The sequence below is a fragment of the Petaurus breviceps genome, unplaced genomic scaffold (assembly GCF_028583685.1).
Source record: "Petaurus breviceps papuanus isolate PSGF00001 unplaced genomic scaffold, PetGlider_PUasm1.0 90808, whole genome shotgun sequence".
In the NCBI taxonomy this organism is placed as follows: Eukaryota; Metazoa; Chordata; class Mammalia; order Diprotodontia; family Petauridae; genus Petaurus; species Petaurus breviceps.
In genome coordinates, this window is record NW_027187349.1 from 11,163,042 (window position 1) to 11,184,337 (window position 21,296).

At 38.1% G+C, this 21,296-nt stretch overlaps 1 protein-coding gene across 1 annotated transcript in view; it reads right to left on the reverse strand.

Moving 5' to 3' along the window:
• The window catches only part of RPS6KA2 (ribosomal protein S6 kinase A2), a 308,664-nt gene that overhangs the window by 96,627 nt on the left and 190,741 nt on the right, over positions 1-21,296 (reverse strand). The window contains exons 9-10 of the mRNA XM_069070411.1: positions 14,758-14,828; positions 9,075-9,163 (exon numbers count right to left, since the gene is read on the reverse strand). Coding sequence (XP_068926512.1) covers positions 9,075-9,163; positions 14,758-14,828 — 160 coding nt within the window. The remainder of the gene's footprint in view (positions 1-9,074; positions 9,164-14,757; positions 14,829-21,296) is intronic.

A 21,296-nucleotide genomic window follows, 5' to 3' on the forward strand; every position in this document is an offset into this window, starting at 1 on the left:
GGATTGATTAGAGTGGGGAAGGACTTTAGGCAGAGACAAAAAAGCTATTACAATAGTCCAAGTGTGAGGCAATGTAAACAAAGGGTGTGAATGGACAAAACATGGCTGCAGATTGGGTAAATGTAGTTGGTGTGAGAGAGAAATCAAGGATGATACTGAGGTTGTGAGCCTGGATGATGGTGGTTTCTCAATAGTAATAGGAAATTTTAGAAGAGAGAATACTTTTGGAGGAAAAACAGCAAGTTTGGTTTTGGACATGTTGATGTTGAGATACTAGGATATCAAGATGTGCAGATGGCAGTTGGTCATGAGAGACTAGGGCTCAGGGGAAAGATTAGGACTGGATATATCAGTCTGAGAAACATCCACATAGAGGTGACAAGTGAACCCATGGGAGCCAATGAAATCAGTAAGTGAGACAGTATGGAGGGAGAAGAGATGAGAGCCTAAGAGGGAACCTTTCTGGATACTCATGGTTAACAGGCATGCCATGGATGGAGATTCAGCAAAGGAAACTATGAATGAGCAGTCAGACAGGTGGAAGAGAACCAGGAGAGATCAATGTCACCAAAACCTGGAGAAGAGAGAGGGTCTTAGCAAGAGGGGAGAGGATAACAGTGTTGAATGGCATAGAAAATAGGTCAAGAAGGATGAGAATTTAGAAAGGGACATTAAATTTGGCAATTAAGAGATCATTGGTAACTTTAGAGAGAGCATTTTCAGTTGAAAGATGAGGTCAGAAGCCAGATTTCAGTTGCTATAGAAAGACTTAGAAATGGCCTTCTGCCAAAAAAAAAATCTCAATTGGCTTTTTGTAGTTCTTTAGATTCCACTGTTAGAGGTTCATTTCTTTAGGTTAAGACTCTGTAATTTTTGGAGAGAATAGTGGAAAGAACACTGGATTAGGAATTTTGTAGAGAGGATTCTAATTCAATTCTACTACTACTAAAGACTCACATGGAGAATTTGTGGTTTACAAAGTTACAGTATCTCATTTGATCCTTACAACAATTATTTTATATATGAAGATGAGAAGTAGAAAGGTTAAGTGATTTTTGCAACGTCACAGTTAACAAACAAGCTTTTGAATCCAAGTTCCATCATTCCAAATCCAGTGTGATTTTTCACTATATTATAGCAACCTCTTGTCCTGTTCCCTCCCCTCATCTCTCGAATTATCACAGCCACCAAGTTCATTGAAGAAGGAATCATTGTGGGGGGGCAATATAAATATGAACCATCCTGATTGTTTAGCCACAGGGCTGTGAGATTCCTAAATGAACAATAATCAACTGAGGATAAGTAACAATCTATACTTTTCACAGGAATGGCCACTAACTGAGGATCTAATCAGTACATTGAAGTAGCAAAGCAGAGAAAATAGTGGATTCAAATATACTCAGTGTAGAAACACCAATCAACATAGAACTGATTTACTACTTACACTGAATTTTGTATGCAAATCCCTTAACATCCTTTGTTAAGTAGTATTTCATTTGCCAGATTCTAGCTACTCTAGGTATTTGAACATGAGAAAATTTCATTTCTTTAAAAAAAAGTTTATAATTTAGCCAGCTGCCCCCAGTTTATTTTAATTAGTGAGATTTTATTGTATTTCAATCTCCTGGATTCTCAGTGGGATAATCTGGTCAATTGCAGAAATTTGTTTCTGCTCATTTATCTTATTTTCTTTGGGAATTAGTTAACTTCCAATGCATGTGGATACACATGTATCATGATGAAATGATGAATAAACAAGAAATTTTACAGATTTCCTCCCCCTCCCCCATGCCCACTGAATTGCTTCCTTTGTATTTATCCTTCATATACAAACCCAATTTGTACTTCATACAATCCCTTGGGATAGTGAACAATCATTTCAATGTTTGAATATCAGCAACTTTTCAGCTTTGCTAAATATCTGGTCCAGGAAGTCATTGCCCCATTAAGAAATGATGGGGAAAACTATCTTCAGAAGGGAAATGATGTCAGAACCCAGGCTGGTGAGTAAGCCATAAGATTCCCAAACTACTCTACACAAAAAGGTCAGGAGTGTCACTAAGGGCAAAAGGATCATGGAAAGAAAATATAGCTTTATTGTCCATTCCATTTCTTGTGGTTCATTCATTTTTTTTATAAGAGAGGGTTTCCTCTTAAACTAAAGAGGGACAAGGAAGAGATCAGAGCACATTGATTTTTCTTAACAAAAAAAAAATGAACTGAATTTTTTTCTTCAACCATTAGCTAGTTTAATAAGCAAAGCTGAGTTCTGGGTAGCTCACGTAAGGCGCTCCCTGAGGATGATGGAATCAGGATGATTTGTCTTCTCTAGCAGATTATGGCAAAGATTAATTTCTTTATTTTTCTCTTTCCTTCCTTCCCCTTTTTTGGGCAAGGCTAAATGTCTTCTTCTCTTATCATTGTCAAATTTCCAGCCCAGTGTTCTGGTAGGCTGCCCTTATATATTTGTCAGGGATGAGGATATTTAAAATGCTAAGGTAAACAGGACCTTTTCCATTCTCCCTCCTCCTTATAATTATCTCAGTAGAGGGGATGAAAGGTTTAAGAATGCCTGTTTAACATCCCTCAAAATGATGAGTCTTTCATTATAAGAATAAAGGCTTGCTAGTAACTGTGTCTATTGTCATCTTCCTCTATTTCTATTTTACAACCAAATAGCAAAAAACTGAAGTGTGTATCCACTTTCAGAAAACAAAAAGGCTGGGATAGAGAGCAAGGAGAAATTTCTATTATTATAGTCCTAGAAATGTCCCTATAGAGAGCCACTCTCTCATACTTCCCAGGCAAGAGATTTCCATATATCTAAATGAGAGCGGAATGGAACAGAGAGAATTAGGAGACATACAGATAATAAAGTTAAGTACTATTTTAATTTTGCCTTTATATCCCCACTGTGTAGTAGAGTATCTGGCCCATCATAGGTGCTTTATAAATACTTACTGATCGACAATTATTATTTAGATTTTTCTTTGTCTTAAGATTCTCCCCTTTTATTTCACCTAAATGCTAAACAGCATATGGTGGAACAGTGTCAGTAGACAATGTGAATTGCTGAACAGCAAATCTTTTCCTAAAGAAAAAGCAAGCAATATAAAGTAAGTTTCTAGGTGGCACAGTGGATAGTGCTGGGCCTGGAACCAGAAGACTCATCTTCCTGAGCTTAAATCTGACCTTGGATACTTACTAGTTGTGTTAATCTGGGCAAATCACTTAGTCCTGTTTGCCTCTGTTGCCTCATCTATAAAATGAATTGGGGAAGGAAACAACAAACCACTCCAGTATCTTTGCCAAGAAAACCCAAAACGGGATCACAAAGAGTCAGACAAGACTGAAAACAACTGAACAACAACAATGATAAAAGCAAATTTCACAGAGAAATGTAGAAGTCTCATTTCATGAAAATGTAGATTCATTTTTCATAGGAATCAAATTAAATAATGACTGTCTACCACCTCTACCAGAGAGAAAAAGAAATCTTTAAATAATAATTTGATCTCATGGTTTCTAACTCATAGGATCACAGCTTTAAAGCTACAAGGGACCTAGTGGTCATCTAATCCTATCAACTAATTTTATATATGAGGATACTGAGGCTCAGTGTCACAAAGATAGTAAGCAGCAAAGCGGGCTTTGAACCCACAATTTAGTTTGTTTTCATCCAGGTGAGAATATTAGCTTAATTATATTAGCTTAAAGACTAATATAGAATTATATTAGTTTAAAGACTAAGATTACATATATTCCATCTTCTTTCTTGAGGTATTTAAATTCCTAACACTCTCCACTTTTATCACAATGTGCAAGATTTGCTGACACCTCTAAAGAGTAGTGAGCTCATATGATAGCAAAAAGATAGCAGAAGCCAGTTAGTTAAAAGATCTATATAGTAAAATTCTGGTACAATCTCTGCGGGCTGGAGGAAGATTTGTATTATAAACTTCACACTGAAGATTAAAAAATCAAGTTTCAACTTCGTGACATTTCATTTTTCAAGCTCCCCAACTTAAATAAGGGCAAATAAAAGTGCTTTAGTCATCAAAAAATACAAAAATAGCTTCTGGGAAATTTCACAGGCAGGATGAAGCAGTTGTTAGAGAAGACCTTGAAGCATCATATTTCAATTCCTGACTGAGGCTAAGAAAAGCTGAACACTGGGGTTTATGGGTTCAAAGACTGGAACAAACTAAGCGTGTAGCTTTAATATATGCCTTTGAATCAAGGTTCTTATGCCTGACATCTTAACCTAGAGATGAAGATTAATGTCCTTTTTGAAACCACAGTGACAGGTTTAAAATTTTTTGTAAGACTATGGAGTATTAACTTGAATTCTTTTAATGGAATTATAAAAAGAAATTACATATATACTTATCTCTGTTCAAAATATGTCTATGTGCCTGCACACATGAACTAGTTTTATATCTCCAGTGCTTTCCTTTTTCATCTGTTTTTAGAAACTACCATCAGCAGTTTCAAGTAGAAAATTCCATATTATTGAGTCTTTCCCATTCCAGAGGCAAAGATGCTCCAACCAGTGAAGAGAGAAGATCTTGAAATCCGGTCTCATCATAGCTTCTAGAGTTAAGTCCTATAGCTACAATCCAGAGGCCTCAGAGCTCACCACAGTAGAGACAATATGGAGCCATTGGCTGAATTTTAGGATGGTTTGCCATAGTTTCAAAGGTTTCTATTGTCAGTGGAAAGAAGGGAAGACATACTCCAATTCTTTTGGCTCAAACCATAGAAAAGACTTCTGTTATTAGAGTTGAAAGGAAAACCAAAAGAAGATAAACTAGAGACTATTTTCCTGAATCCTTGGAAATGGGTTGATCAGCTGACAGTGACACTAACCAATGATCTATGATAGACCTATTTCTAAATATAGTTTTTCTTCTTTGGTATTCTGATCCTTCATTGAATCATTCTATTTATACATATAATTGGCAATTTATTTCCTTTGAAAAACATCAACCTTCATTCTTTTCACTGACAAAAGTAAGTTGGTACACAATAATAATAATAATAAATTTAGTAAAAATATTTATATAGCACTTACTATGTGCCAGGCACTATACTTAACTCTTTATAATTATGTTATTGATACTTAAACAACCCTGGGAAGTAGATGTTATTATTTTTCCCATTCTACAGATGAGGAAACTGAGGTAAAAAGAAGTTAACTGACTTGCTCAGGGTCACACAGAGCTATTAGATATCTGAGACCATATTTTTTCCTCCCCCTCCACTTAACAGTATTTTATTTTTTCCAATTACATGTAAAGATAGTTTTCAACATTCACTTTTATAAGATTTTGAGTTCTAAATTTTTTCTCCTTCCCCTTCCCCAAGATGGCAAGCAATCCATTGGCAATACCCTTAGCATTGAACCACTTTTTTTTCTTGGCAATCTGGTTTAAATGACTTACCCAGGGTCACAGAGCTAATAAGTGTCTGAGGATGGATTTGAACTCGGGTCCTCCTGACTTCAGGGCTGGTGCTTTATCCACTGTACCACCTAGCTACCCCTGAACCACTACTTCTAATAGCCATAGTAAACAAGAGATGGTTAGCATGGCAGGTGCTATGGTGACTAGTAGATAGAAAGACTTTTAATACAATAGACTTGCATTTAAATCTCAATTCTAACACTTCATTGAATCCCATGGTTCATAGATCTAGAGCTGGAAGGACACTCAGAAGCCATCTTGTCCAACTCCATTTTAGAGATAAGGAAATTGAGGACTAAAGAGGTTGGATGATTAATCAGAGGTGAGATCTGAACCTAGTCGGACTCCAGTCAATGCTCTGGACTATATGACTCCAATCATTGGCAAGGTGCTTAACCTCTTTATGGCTCAATTTCCTTATCTGCAAAATGGGGATACTTTTTGGTACTGTTTACATCATAAGGTTTCTATTGTCAGTGACGATCAAATGAAATAACCTACACAAAGAATTGTGGCAACTATCTGCTGTTAAACAAATGTCAGCTATTGATATTGGGAGACAGTGTACCATAGCAGACTTCAAGCTAGGGAAGATTTGGGTTTGAATTCTGTGTCTGTTATTTATTTATTTTTTTCCTTTTTCTTTTTTTTTCCTTTTTTGTTTTTGTGTGTGTGTATATTTTTTATTAGCCATGTGATCACAGGCAAGTCACTTAATCTCTCTGATTTTAGGTTTTCTCATTTGCAAACTGGGAAAACAATATGTAAGTGTACCAACTTAAATCAGTAGGTATAGGGACTAGACCTGGGATTTCATTAATATAGGCAACTTCCAGGTTAGGAAATTCCCTCTATCAATGTGTGTTGGCACCTTCTCTGCAACTTAGAAGGTTACTAGAGCACTGGGGATGGGTTGGTGAGTGGTTAAATGATTCCCTTGGGTCATAAGCCATTGGTATCAGAGGCAGAACTGGAACTCAGGTCTTTGAGGGCAGCTCTCTATCCACTAAGCTAAGTTACCTCTCTATTTGAAGAGGTTTGCAATCTTTAAGCATAAAACATATGCCAGTTATTATTACTTTTCACTGTATTTGTTTTTTTTTTTTTTTTGCCCTCCATGTCCTGCCAACCCTTAATAACAGGACACTGGAAAAATTCATGTATTTCTGGAAATACATGGGAAAAGAAAGAAGACTTAGCTGATCTTTAACTGAAAGGATGCAATGTTTTCTTATGGACTTTAAAGGAAGGAAAAGCCCTGAATTTTCAGAAGAAAAGACTTGAAGTACTTAAAGACCTAAATTTTAATGTTTAAAAGATTCTAGGGTTTGTGGCTATTTTTTCAAAACACAATAGTAGAAAAATAAAAATTTGAGCTTCCTCAAAGCTGCATGGAATGACCAGTATGATGTTTCTCATTTTATGAATAGATTATTCACTGCTTGGGAAGCTTGGTCGTGATTGTATCTTGAGAAAGGAAAAAAGTGTAAGAATTGAAGTCAGGATACCCCACACATTTCTTCTCTTTAAAATCCAGTTATTTAAGGAATGAGGGGAAATAAAAGTTAATCCTTAAATATGTAGGGTATCAGCCTAAGTCTTGACATCCCTGAAAAATCCAATGTGCAAATAGAAAATAATGAACAAAAGCATCACAGGAGCACCACGAGGACCAAATATGAAAGTTCTTTGAGAAGTATAAAGTGTTACATAAATGCAAAGTATTCATATTAAATATTGGTACTTTCTAGTCTTGCAAATACTAGGTAAGTGTGTCTCAATGCTTATAGGTGGCTTTTCTATTCACTAGTCCCTTATGTGGCTGTGATGACCCACCTCATGATGCAAGTTGCTACTAGTATGTGAATTTCTACATGTAGGAGTAAGTGTGAGTGACAGATTTGGGACCTGGGTGGGACTGGATCCATTTATCACTTAAAGTATATTGAAGCTGTGAGACATAGATGGAACTTGGGGGTCTGATAATCTTTACATCCTAAGTTTCTCTCACTTTCTGCCTTTTATAAGCAGAAAAAAATGAATTTTGAAAAGAATAGGATCACTGAAGAGGTTTGATTTTTATTTTACAGCATTTAGAAATATATAGAAAAATAGAATTTAGAGGTAGAAGGAATCCTAGTGATGCTCTAGGGCCATAGAAATCAGTATTTTAGAGATGAGGAAACTGAGACCTCTAAAGATTAAATGACTTGCCAAGGTCAGAGAATGGTTATATTTCTGTTGGGGGTAATAAATAAGTAGTGTTATCTATAACTGTATATGGGCATAGGCATCTGAACAGAAGGGGAGTGGAAGGCTTTCCATAAAACACTTGGCTTTGTTCAGTTTCTCTGATTTAGGCACAGTGAATATGAGGATTGTATGAATCTCAAGGTAGAGGGTAGGCACACTCCTGTTAAGGGCAATGTGCCCATACTGTATTCATTACCAGGACCTCTTACCCCAATGGCCACCAGACACTTACTATTACTTTGGAGGTTGCTGCTTGCCATGCCATGAAAGTTCCTTTCCAATGCTGTCCACTTATGTCAATTGTTTAACATATTAATGATTTATAAAGGAAAGGAAAACTAGGCAAGATTCACTGGTGCTCTGCATTAGTGGAGGGAATTTTCACTTTGGGAGTTCCTTGTACCAATGGAATCACACCAGACCCAACACAAAATCTTTTTAAGTATGTTAGAAAAATTTGCTATTTAAGGAATCCTTAGTAAATTATTTGAGCAGAAATAAGGGGGGGAAATAACCCCAAAACTGACTCTTATTTTCTTTCTTTTTGGTAAACCAAGCTCTTCATTATGAAAATGCTGGGTTTGCTCCAAGTGGGGGAAAACCCACATTTAAATGAACTGCAATTAAAAATCCTGTTTTCAGTTTTACAATAGTTTTTTTTTGAATCAGAAACATTGGTTTATGGAATGTCTACTAATCTGTACTGTCTGTACAGTTCATGGTCTTTGAGAATTCCCTAGGGCACTGAGAAGATGAATCCCTTTCCCAACATCACACAGCTAGTATCTAACAGAGTCAAGTCTTGAACCTATAACTTCCTGATTGAGGGTAGTTCTCTATCAGCAACCATATGACACCACCACCCATAATTCCTTTTTGAGTTTGGAAACTAGTTAGAAACTTGCTCTAAAAGTAATGAAAATAAGCTGAGTGGATTTTTTTTTATTCTTACCAGGATTTTACAGAAAAACGTCAGCAACAACAACAAAACCCAACAACAAAATACATTGCATCCTGGAAATAGATCCAGCTGCCTCTCCAGAAACTAGATGCTTTATCTTTTTGCATTTTTTCCACATGAAGGAATGGCTTATTTATATGACTGTAACAAAGATTTGCCACTTGCAGTTCTCAGAGAAGTAGATCATGGGTGCAGTTTATGCTCTGGGGGCCCAATGCTGTACGCATAAACTTCTGTGCCCTTCCCTGGGAACTCTTCTATTATTACTGAATTCTCAATTTCAGTAGGAATGGCCCTAGACAATGTTCAGGGGGAGGGAAGAACAAATGACCATGTCTACACTGTCAGTCAGATTTGCATGGGGACACACAGAAATAACACATATTCATTCATACCTAGTCTGTTGGAAGGGTTCCTTTTGAAGAGCGCTCGCAGCAAACTCTGGGCTTCAATGCTTAGGAACTGAGGCATCCCGAGCTTGGCTCTGAAAAATATGAGTTTTTTTCTTGTATAGATAAATGTGCAAAACAGAGGAAGAGAAACTCTTCTGAAGATCATCTGAAATACCAAGTTGTCAGTCCTGGTATCTGAAGCTCAGGGACACAGAACCTCCTTTATATCAATCAAGAGCACCTGTGCATTGAAGCATTAGCAGTCCTTCTGTAATTCTGTCACTCAGATTCATGGACATTCTTGGCTAAAAAGTAAGACGAGATTATATAAGGTGTCCCAAAAGTCTTAGTGCAGTTTAAAGCTTTAATGACTTAAAACTGCACTAAGATTTTTGGGGACACCGTGGGTTTCTAGAAGGTGACAGGACTTCTCATTTGCTACAGTGATTTCACTAACTTCAGAAATGGGTAAAGTAGATATATTTTATATCTACTTACCCTTCGAATGAAGTCCATTAGGTCCTAATTCAGCCTTAGCACCTATAGAATAACTTCAACTAAAGCTTCAAGGGCATAATAACAATAGCTTCCATTTCTGTTGCATTCTACGGTCTGCAAAGTGCTTTATATGTAGAGATGGTGTTGTTATCCTTATTTTACAGCTGAGGAAACTGAGTTAAGTGATTTGCTCAGAGTCACACAGTTAGTAAATGTCTGAGGTAGGATTCAAAGTCAGGTCTTCCGGAGTCCCAATCCAGCACTCTAGCTACCATGTCACCTAGCTGTCAAAGGAAACCAGCTCACAAAGTTGAATTTTCCATGTTGGCCAAGTTAGGTGAGCCCTATTGGTGGGATAACTTGAGCTTCCTTATTCTGTTGCTAGAATACCAGTCTGCTGAAACACCAGTTCTCAAAATATGGAGCAATACACTATTTTAGAGGAGATGAAGAAAAAGGAGGAAGAGGAAAAGGAGGAGGAGAAGGCAGAAGAGTAGGAGGAGAGGAAGAAGTGAAGAGGAAAAGAAAGAAGAAAGAAGAGAAAGAAGGAGAGGAAGAACAAGAAGGAGAAGGAAGAGGAAGAGAAGAAAGGGGAGAGGTGAGGAGGTACAGGAGGAGAAGGAGAAAATGACATGTCATATTTTTGACAAGATGGGCAGAATCTTTCTATTATATCAAAAGAATCACTTTTAGGCTTTTCTTTAAGAGAGAACTATTTCTATTCCTTCTGTTTAAATGAAATTTTGTGCATGGCTCATCTCATAAAGAAGCAAATAATTCACCAAAAAGCATTTCAAAATGCCTACATTGTTCCAGACACTGTGCTAGGCTTTGGGGATAGGAAGACAGAGAAAGAAACAATCTCTATGCTCTAGGAGCTGATGAAGTCACAGCTCCAAATAAATTAAGGAGTCGTATGCTCTATTTTAAAGTAAAAATATATAAATATTCAGATTTTTTTTAAAGAAGAAAATTAGGAGAGGGTGCTGGTAGGTGGGGGCAACAGGATGATTTGTTTTCCAAAAGGATTCGCAATAGGGTTCCTTTAAATTGCTTCCCTCTTTCATTTAAAATAGGATTTAATTTACAAAAAATTTTAGCTTATGTTCCACTTTTCAGGAAGCTCTCTGTTGTACAAAATGGTGAGTACATGCACAGTTAGCAGGACTGGGGGTGGAGGGTAGCTAAACAGACTAGCCCTTGGATTCTTCTGCTGGCTGTAATTTCATTCTCTTAATTGTGAATTTGTAGAAGCCTTTCCAGAATGCACTGTCTCCTTTTTCCCTCCTCTCTTTTATTTTCCCATGCCAATCCTACCCCTTTCTCTTTTGACTTTTCCATTTCCTGAAACTGGTAGGGAGATGAGGATATGGTTAGACTGTAGATATGTGGTCATGTTCAAGTTTCTTTATCCCTCATCCTAAGCCTAAGGATAAAAAAAAAAATCTTGACAGTAATTAGGATAATGAGCTAAACTAGGCTATTATAACTATTAATTTTTTTTTGCCAAGAATAATTTGCAAATAAAGGATGAAAAATGTAATCAGGGACTTCCAATGAATGAACTGGGATGTAGTAAGGAGACTCAGCCAGCGTATGGATGCCTTTAGATTTGATTATAATTCTTAGACAAGGTGGCACATTAATTATAAAGGTAGACAGATTCCTCTAATGACTTTTAATTAGGATACTCCAGGCAGAAATAGTTTAAGTTTTCTGCAATTGCCTTGCTGTATTCTAGGAAAGTTGTCTAAGAGGGGGGAATCTTTGTTTTGCCATACTTAATGCTTGGTTTCTCAATGGAGGCTGTATTATCATATTAGGATGAATGCTAGGGCCAGGATTGACTTTATCAAAACTGATAAGAAGATAAAGTAGTTTTGGGGAACCCCCTCATATGATACCCTTTTCAACAATCTCACTCTTCTAAGGACACGTTATCAGAGTCTTTGGCTCTGTCTTATAGGGAATACAGTAATCTGGTTAAAGTGTTAGTACATGTAATACTTGTTTTGAAAGGTAGTGTAGGGTAGTGGATAAGGAGTTGAACTTGGAGGCAGGAAGGCCTGAGTTCAGGTCTTACCCTTGGCTGTGTGACAATGGGTAAGTCACTTGCTTCGAGTGAACTCTCTAAGACTATTGATAGCCAATCTGCTTCACTGGAAGGACTTGTCATTGGTGTGGAGAGTGGATTAAACTATAGATTGAGACCAAAGTATAAGCTTATTTACATTTTCAAAGACTATAAGGAAAGGTCAATGACTTAAAGTAATGAATATTTAACTTTGGTATTTTTTTTTGTACTAAGGAAACTGAATGAGAAGATATTTGGGGGCAGGGACACCTGGTTAGTGCCCCTGAAATTACCTTGAATTTATCATGAGTACTACTAAGAATACCTAGAGCTTTAGGCAGAAAGCACAACAATACCCCAGGGCAGGGGCTTGGAAACCTGACATTTTTTGTGATAACTGCATTTCACTACAACTGATTTCCTTTCAGTGTGTTTTATTTTATTTTATGCATTTCCATTTTTCCCTTTAGGAAGGAGTTTGTAGGTTTCATCAAACTGTCAAAAGGACCCAATGAACCACACAAAAAACTGGGAACCCTTGATGTAGAGGTTAGGCTAGATCTGGAGAAGCCTAGGAGCATGAACCTAGACTAGAGAGAGCCTGACCAACAAAAAGCTGTCCCAGGATACAGGTTTATTCCTGAGATAGCCTAGCATGGTATCTGTGTTTAACCTGGGTAACACTATAGATGGTCCTTCAGAGGCAACTTGAGCTATGTACCTTCTCAACCCCCAAGTCTTCTGAGGGACCACCAGATGAAATCACCTTCAGTTGCTGAACAGGTTTTTGCAATGGTGAGTGAGGCATGTGTTGTGAGACTGATAGGACAGAACATCTCTATCTAACTCCGTGGAGTATAGAAAGAGCTGGTATGAGGGATAGAGAGACAATATTAAACTCAATTTCAGGCCTTGATTCAGGAGTCTTGACCCATTGTTATTGATTGTCTATACTCTGCTACTGAGAAGTCTCTGGATTACCTGGAGCAAGGAGGAAAATAACTGGATTTCTTTCTATCCCAGCAATTGCAAAATGATGCTAATCACCATTGGTATCTGGCCAAGGATCAGTAACCAGACCAAGGTCAGTCAGAACAAGTCAGCTGCACAGAGGAATCAGAAGAAAACCTCTCTCCCAATCACCTGGCCATTGCTCTTCTCTGAATCCCCTAAATCACTGTCTCTCAGCTTTTGTGGTTCATGGTGGCCTAAACAAAGGATGAGGTCAGAACCCCTACTGTAAATATAAGTAACTTTTACTTGTGGTTTCTACTAAACAACTCACTAAAGTTAGAGTAATTGATCTTATAAGTCCCCCCTCCACCTTCTAGGTGACACAGTGGATAGAGCCAGGAGTCAGGAGAACCTGAGTTCAAATCCAGCCTCAGACATTTACTAGTTTTGTGACCCTGGGCAAGTCACTTAATCCTATTTGCCCCAGTTTCTTCATCTGCAAAATGAGCTGGAGAAGGAAATGACAAAACCACTCTAGTATCTTTGTCGAGAAAATCCCCCAAATGGGGTCACAGAGAGTTAGTTGTGACTGCAGCTACTCAACAACAATAACAACCAGCTCTAGAATACTAATAGTTATAATAATAACAAGCATTATTATGCTATGTAGCATTTTACACTTTGTGTCATTGTTGGGGTTCATTCATTTAGTCTTGTCTGACTCTTCCTGACCCCGTGATCCATAATGTCCACGGGGTATTTTTGGCAAAGATATTGGAATGGTTTGCCAAAGGTTTGCAAAGCACTTTACAAATACCTCATTTTATTCTCACAACAATCTTGGGAGGTGAGTGTTGTGGGATTCTGATTGCAAACATCAATTCTTAGGGTTCACTATAATCTTTCAGTATGATTACTCATACCCAGACATTTATTTCATGCATAGAAGGAAATTAATTTGATATTCTGCAACTAAATACATTGCCAATAGTCTATCGTTATTCCCAACCACCTACTTAAGACTTGTACTTTTAGAAGCAAGTGTAGAGCTTGACATCAGATAGTATCAACAAGTATTGCACCAAACTCACATTCTATAACCACAGGCTGTCTCTGCCCGGGCCATGCTTCTACCTTCTTCCCAGAAGCCCCTCCCTTCTGCCCTCTCTCTCCTTTTTTTTTTTTTAAAGCATTTGGGGTTAAGTAACCTGCTCAAGGTTACACGGCCAGTTATTTTGTGTAGGTGCCAAGTATCTGAGGCTGGAACCGATCCCGGGTCTCCTGACGCCAGGGTCGGTGCTCTTACTCACTGCGCTACCTGGCCACCCCCCTCTCTCTTTTTTGAAATCCATATCTGTAATATTCTATGTTTAGAAACTTCTGAACTAGAAATTTCCAGCTTCCTAGATAATTGGTATAACTTCCTCTTTGTCAATGAGGGAAACTGACCACAGGCATCTGAGCAGAAGCCCCCAGCCCCATAAATCACCTGGCCTTGTTCAGTTTCTCTGAGCTGCCATGATGGAACCAAGAGTACTGCCTTTTGAGGGCTTGGTGTAAATATGCAAAGGGTTTTGGGATGTGCTCTGGCAATGCTGTAATAAAGTATGACCTCCTGCAATGCTATCAGTACCATCATGCCCAAGGTTTCCAGGTGACATCACTGATTATATTCTTTCCATGTTCTGGATTAGCAGTATCCAGGGTGAGAAGCCAGTAGGTTAGTTAAGTTTGGAGATGGCAGGTCCAGGCCCAGTTTGGGTAATGAATCCTGATACCTTAGCACATTTTCCCTTTTGGGTCCTGCTTTCCCCACAATGCGCCCTTGGTTGTCTCCAGTTAAACCCTGTTGTGGCTTTCCTTTAAAGCAGAGGTTATTAACAATTTTTGTTTCATGGACCTCTCTGGCAGTCTGGTGGAGTCTAGGGACCCTTTCTCAATTAAATATTTTTAAATGAATAAAAAATAAATAACATTACTAAAAATTATACTCAATTATGAAAAAAAAATTTAAAGTTCACAGATCTCATATTAAGAACTGCTAAACCAAGAACCTTTTGCATTGCCTGGATCATTCAATTCTTCTGAGAAACTCTTCCTACTCTTAGCAATCAGCCCCGATAATAAGAATGTGCTCAAATGATGAGTTTTATTACTTACTTGAGGATGAGGGCCATGGTCTCCTTTCTGTCCTTTCCTTGGAATGGTAGTGACCCGGTTAACATCTCGAACTGCAGAACAACAAATAAAATGATGAATTCCATGGCCATATACTCACAAACGATAGCCAGTGACTCAGTAACCCAGGCAGCAGAAAACACAAATCAATTTTGTATAGGTTAGAAAATCAGCTCCTTCAAAAGCAAGTGCTTTGGAAAATAGACAATGACATCAACTATATTTGCTATATTGATATAGTAATTTTATAGTCACGAAATAATTTTCTCATTTGACCTTTACAAAAACATTGTAAAGTATGTAGTGGAAGTATTATCATCATTCCCATTTTACATATGGGGAAAGAGAGGCTCAGAGAAATTAACTAATTCACTTTAGTAGGTGGAAAATGGCAAACTGGGGTTCAAGCCCAGATCTTTTGATTGTAAATCCAAGACTCTTCCTAACACACCATGGGGATAAGAGAAGCCAAATAGGTTGGATGAATTTATATGCTGTAGGGAAACAGACCTGAAATGAAAATAGAAAATCACAATACACGTGCCCTTCTACTCCAGGTAGTAAAAAAATAACGGATAGTGGCTAAGCTGGGATCTCTAATGAAAAGCAAGTTTTGAGGCTTGCCTTTTTCCAAACAATAAATTTCTTTCAAGTGCTCATTTCCCTTAGCCCACAAAGCTTTAAATTAGATGCAACCTGGCAGCAGTGGCACATTTACATGGTCTTATCATAGTCGTACTAACATCTGGCTAGTTCTGATTTATAAGCTACAGCTCCTACTCCCCCTTCCCTCTCCCCAGAAGACCAGCCCTCGATAAGATCCCAACTCTAATTGAAGCGAGCCAAGTATTATTCTCTCTATGGTTCTTTGGCAGTTGAAGTTACAAGGGAGGGCAGTCATGGAGCAGATGTTTATGTGATCTTGTTAAATTTGTACCATGCTTGATTGCTTAGGCTAACGTGGTGGCATATTTCTCTATCTCATTTTTATTGCCACCCCCTTGAAATTCAAGCCCCACTTCTGAAAAGCTATTTTCAGATCTCTGCCTATTTGGATGGTTGGCGAGAGCTCCACAATAGTCAAATGTGCTGTTCTTTGCATACGAGGGTGGTGATTGCAAGAGCATAATGTTCACATAGGGCTTTCAAATTTGCCAAGTGTTTTACATACAGTCTCACTGGACCTTCCTACAAGTCTCCGAAGAGGGGATTACAGGTGGTTTTCTTCTAAATTCAGGTCAACAACCATCTATTTCATGAGGCCTTTCCTGATTATACCCAGCTACTAGTACCCCCCCCCCCCCATTACCTAGTATTGATTCGGTATGTGTGTGTCATAGGGGAAAGAGGAAGAGAAGGAGAGACAGAGAGACAGAGACAGAAAAACAGAGAGACAGAGACAGAGAAAGGGAGAGGAGGAGAGGGGGAGAGAAGGAGAGACAGAGACACAGAGAGACACAGAGAGAGACACAGGACATAATGAATTTATAGCTTCAAGATTAGGGAGACCTGGGCTTAAATCCTGCCTTTGACACATACATGCTGTATGAACCTGAACAAGTTACTTAAACTACTTTTTCTCCAGAGGCTACTTTCCAAGAGAGATCTACTTTGGTAAAGGGAGTTTCCTAACACTAATCACAGATCCAATCTCACTCTCCCTTCTCCTCCCCCTGACGGCTATAAATCATGACTTGATATTTTTTTATTCTGTTGATGGTTTAAACTTAAGAAAGAGATGGAGAAAATGCTGATAATGCAGATTAAATTTAAAAGTATGTCATACTTATATCCTCCCCCTCCTCCCCCGAGCTGATTGTTAAACATTTACCATCACAACCCTGTTGTCTTCCTCTATTAGAATAGAAGCTCCTTGATGATAGGCACTATCTTTTTTGCTTATATTTGCATTTTTTTTTGCTTATGTTTGTTTATATTTGCATTACTAGTGCTTGGCATACAGAGAAGGTACAAAATTAGCTAGTGATGATGGTCTAAAAAAAAGTTGATGCACAGTAAAAAGGGTGTGCACACAAGGCCCCAAATAAGGAAGGCTTATTCTCTGTTGTATTCTGACCCAGACAGACTACATTTGTGGGTCCCTCTTCATTTTGAAAAGGCATTAGCAAAATGGCTGAACAAGTTGTGGTTTATGAATGTAATGGAATACTACTGTGGTATAAGAAAAGATGGGCAGGAAGACTTAAGAAAAACCTGGAAATACTTAAATGAACTGATGCTCAGTGAAGTGAGCAGAACCAGAATAGTACACTGTAATAATGTGCAATGACTAACTTTGATAGACTTATCTCTTCTTAGCAATGCAAAGATCTAAGATAACTCGAAAGGAATCATGATGGAAAATGTTTGTCCACATCCAGAAAAAGAATTATGGGGTCTGAATGCAGATTGAAGCATATTATTTGCTCTCTCCTTTCTTTTTTTGTCTGTTTCTTCTTTCTCATGGTTCTAATTCTTCTTTACAACATTACTAATGTGAAAAGAATTTGAATATGAATATATATGCAGAGCCTATTTCAAATTATACCCCTTCTTGGGGTGGGGAAAGGAAGAGATGGGGAGAAAATTTGGAACTCAAAATTTTATGGAAGTGAATGTTGAAAACTAAAATTAAATAAGTTAATTAAAATAAAACACTTCGAAGTTCGAAAAAGAAAAGGCATTAGCAAGCTTAAAGCTCATTTATAGTAGATCAAACAGGATTGTGAACAGCCTGGAACCTGTGGCACATAAGGACATATTGAAGTACTGGGAAGGTTTCCCAGAGAGGAAAGACCTGAGATGAAGCAGGATGGTGTTGATCAATTATTTGAAGAGTGGACCATATGGAAGATGAATCAAACTTTATTTTTGGTTTGGACCTAGAAAGCAGAACTAGAAACAATGGGTAGAAGTTGTAGGGAGAATGATTTTGGCTTGATTAAGAAAAGGGAAAAAAATCTCTAAGAATTCATAGGCCATCTAGGTTGTCGAATGGATTGAGTGCTAGGCCTGGACAGGAAGACTCATCTTCCTGAGTCCAAATGTGGCCTCAGATACTTACTAGTTGTGTGACCCTGGACTAGTCACTTAACCCTGCTTGTCTTAGTCTCTCATCTGTAAATGAGCAATTATCTTTTAAAAAAATTTTACTATGTTATGGAAAATGATTGTTTTATTGAGTTCAGCACAAAATAAAGTATTTTATATATTGAAAAAATTGAGCTGGAGAGGGAAATGGCAAACCACTCCAGCATCTCTGCCAAGAAAACCCCAAATAGGGTCAGGGAGAGTCAGATATGACCGAAAAATGACAAAACAATTCAAAACGTCCAACAGTGGAATAGATGTCTCAAGTTAAACCATAAGTTTTCCTTTATCTAAGTTAGGATGTGCTGAAAAAAAACAACAACACATTGTTATGAATAAAACATTTAATTAACTAATTGATATTACAATTAATATTCAATAGCCAGTCTGCTTTTTCTTTGAGGACTTCTAAGAATGGGACATTAACAAGGTGCTAACGATAGAACAGGAGCTCAATGATACCTGTGGCCTGATTTACATACAACACGCAGTGCTCTGCTGGGTCCGTGCTCCTGCTTAACAAGGGCCTCTTAATTGAGGATCATGGTCATACTTTAAATATTTTTTTTTCAAGCTATCATCAGTCTACTTAAATTCCATCTCTATTTCCTCAGCAATCCCTCTCAAACTCAGAGGAGATCATTTCATTTTGACTGCCAGCAATAGAGTCACTCAGGAGTTGTTTGAAGGCATTTTATCATTCCATTTAATTAGGAACTGATTTATATGAATCCCTGGAACATTATGCATATTAAGCCTTTTGGCTCGGGTAGACCACATTGCTATACTGACCAAGTTATCCAATGCAAACTGAAAAAAGACAGCTCACCTTTGAGACCCAGACTCTAGCAGAATGTGCTTAGCAAGAACTACTGGAGAATCATTTACAAATTACCACCTGCTAAGGCCAGGCCCTGATGTTCTGCTGAGTGGATTTTATGTAGAACCCTGCCCCCATTTTGGTTATAGATTCCAGTCAGCAGGATGGGCTTCACAGTTGCTGCTATGATCTGTTGTGACTTGATTAGAAAGCAAGAAATAGGATGGCAGCAGAGAGATCCCTAAGTGGACACTTCCTTTACTACCAAAGACTGAATCTGAGATATAATTATGGCTCAAGCAGCCCTATAGGGGAGACTCCTCAGGGCCTCGGGAAGGTGGGACCCTTCATGGTTCATAGAATGGATCTTTCTGGGAAGTGAGGGGCTAGAAGTTAGAAATTTTACTTGGCGGTTCAGATTTTAAATTTATTTCACTGATGGAAATCCTTAAAGTGAATTAAAGGTGCCATTTTAATCCTAAAGGTTATGCAATACACGTTCACAGTTCAGTTGTACAAACATTGATACATGTGCTAGGTATTAGATGAAATGAAAAGTTTATGGTTCCTGTGACTGTGGAACTTGCATTCAAGTGGGACATTCATGTCTGTGTATGTGTACATACAGTAGAATCGTCATGTAAATCAACTGTTTATTCTGCTATAGCTATTTTGTATTGGGGACTGACTACATATCTTTTATTTAGATGTATGTATAAATACTTGTCATACCATAAGGCACACTTGGAGGAAAAATTAACCTAGATAATATGAAAGTAACCCTCTGTCAGTAAAAATGGTACTACCTAAAAAATTCATCAAGGAAGGGAGTCAAAAAGACCAATGTAAGATGATCCTATAAATAAAAGTTGTCCACATGTTTTCAGGAGGCCATGTGGTACTAATGCTGTTGATCTGGAGACTTGCACTCTAATTCTGGTTCTGCCGCTAATTGGTAAAATGAGTTTGGGGAAATCTCGATCTCTTTTTCCTCATCTATAATCTGAAGGGACTAGACTATTACTGTTGTTGTTGCTAAGTCATTTTTTCAGTCATGTCTAACTCTTTGCAACCCCATTTGGGTTTTTTTTTTTTGGCAAATATACCAGAATGGTCTGCCATTTCCTTCTCCATCTCATTTTACAGATGAGAAAACTGAGGCAAACAGGGTTAAGTGACTTGCCCAGGGTCACACAGCTATTCAGTATCTGGGGTCAGATCTGAACTCAGGAAGATGAGTCTTCCTGTCTCCCATCCCTGCCCTCTCTCCACTGCACCACCTTACTGCCCTGAAGAGACTGGACTAGATCATTTCTAACCTCTTTTTCAGTTCTTAGATTCTGAGTCTATGAAATTAAAAAAAAAAAACTAATCTCTCAATGAAACTCTCTAAGACTATAATGCACAGGTCTTGCCAATCAGCATGAGCAGAGGGTGTTTCCACACTGTCCCCCATATCAAGTAAATAATAGGTTGGTGTAATGGAAATGCAAATTTAAAGATCTTCCCTGCCCCTAGGCTAGGGTGCACCTGGAGCCTGGGGTGGGGGTGGGGGGCGGGCTTGTTTTTCAGTAGATACTTTTTGATTGGCCACTGGGTCCAAAAGGTTGTTACATTCTAAACCCTGATTTGAGGCTTTGTTTTGGGGCTCACTTTGAGAAGTGTTCTGTGATTTGATCAGAGGAAACTCTAGGAAGCCGTTGTTGAGAGCCCCCCGGCTTTGAAAAACCCAGATGTTGATGAAACCCAGATGTTGATTTGGTATGGATGTAATGGTTGGACAGTTTGAAAACGTCTACTTGATCTGTTCCTCTGTCTTGATAATTCTGTCTGTATACTCTGAAGTTTGGGGTGCTGACCTTTTTCCCCTGAACTACGAGGTAAACAATACATGTTTGACTCATTAAAGTAAGCTTGTTAACCCATTTTGAGTTGCTTTCCTTTAACAAAGCATATCTAGGAACCTGTGCTGGCAGCTACCCTGGGGATGCTGGGGTGCTTGCTACTACAGTTGGGAATATAAAAATGAAAAAGAAAGAGAAAAAGTCCACAAGAATTAATCAAAACATCCTTGTAAAAAGCAATTTCCAGCCTAATGTAGAAGTGTGCTAATAATTTTCTAAGGACATAAACATGAATACCATTTTTAAAAATGTTCTCTTCAAGTTACAAGTTCCCAACAGAGAAAATTCAATCCTCCTCAAGGAGGCTCAGTCAGAATAGTAATACAGTCTTTTTACAGTTCTGTGAAAGAAAGAAAGAAAAGGAAGGAAGGAAGAGAAAAAGAAAGAAAGAGAAAGAAAGGAAAGAAGGAAGAAATAAAACTATAGTTTTTTTTACAGGCTTCTGTCTTTAGTGAAGTGAACCAGTTACTATGTCATGGGAGACCACACGGTCTTCTTGGTGTATGAACTTAATGGTTTTTAACTTTCCTCAGCAAAGCAATCAGAAGGTGCCTCATGAACCAAATGAGTTTTATGAACTGATCTCTTCATAAGCTAAGGCTATTATACACATGCTACATCTCCCCCTGTTCCTTCCCAACAGACCATTCAGCTTACTGCAAAATGGATTGTGAAGCTACCATGGAGAATGTAACAGTCTCCGAGCC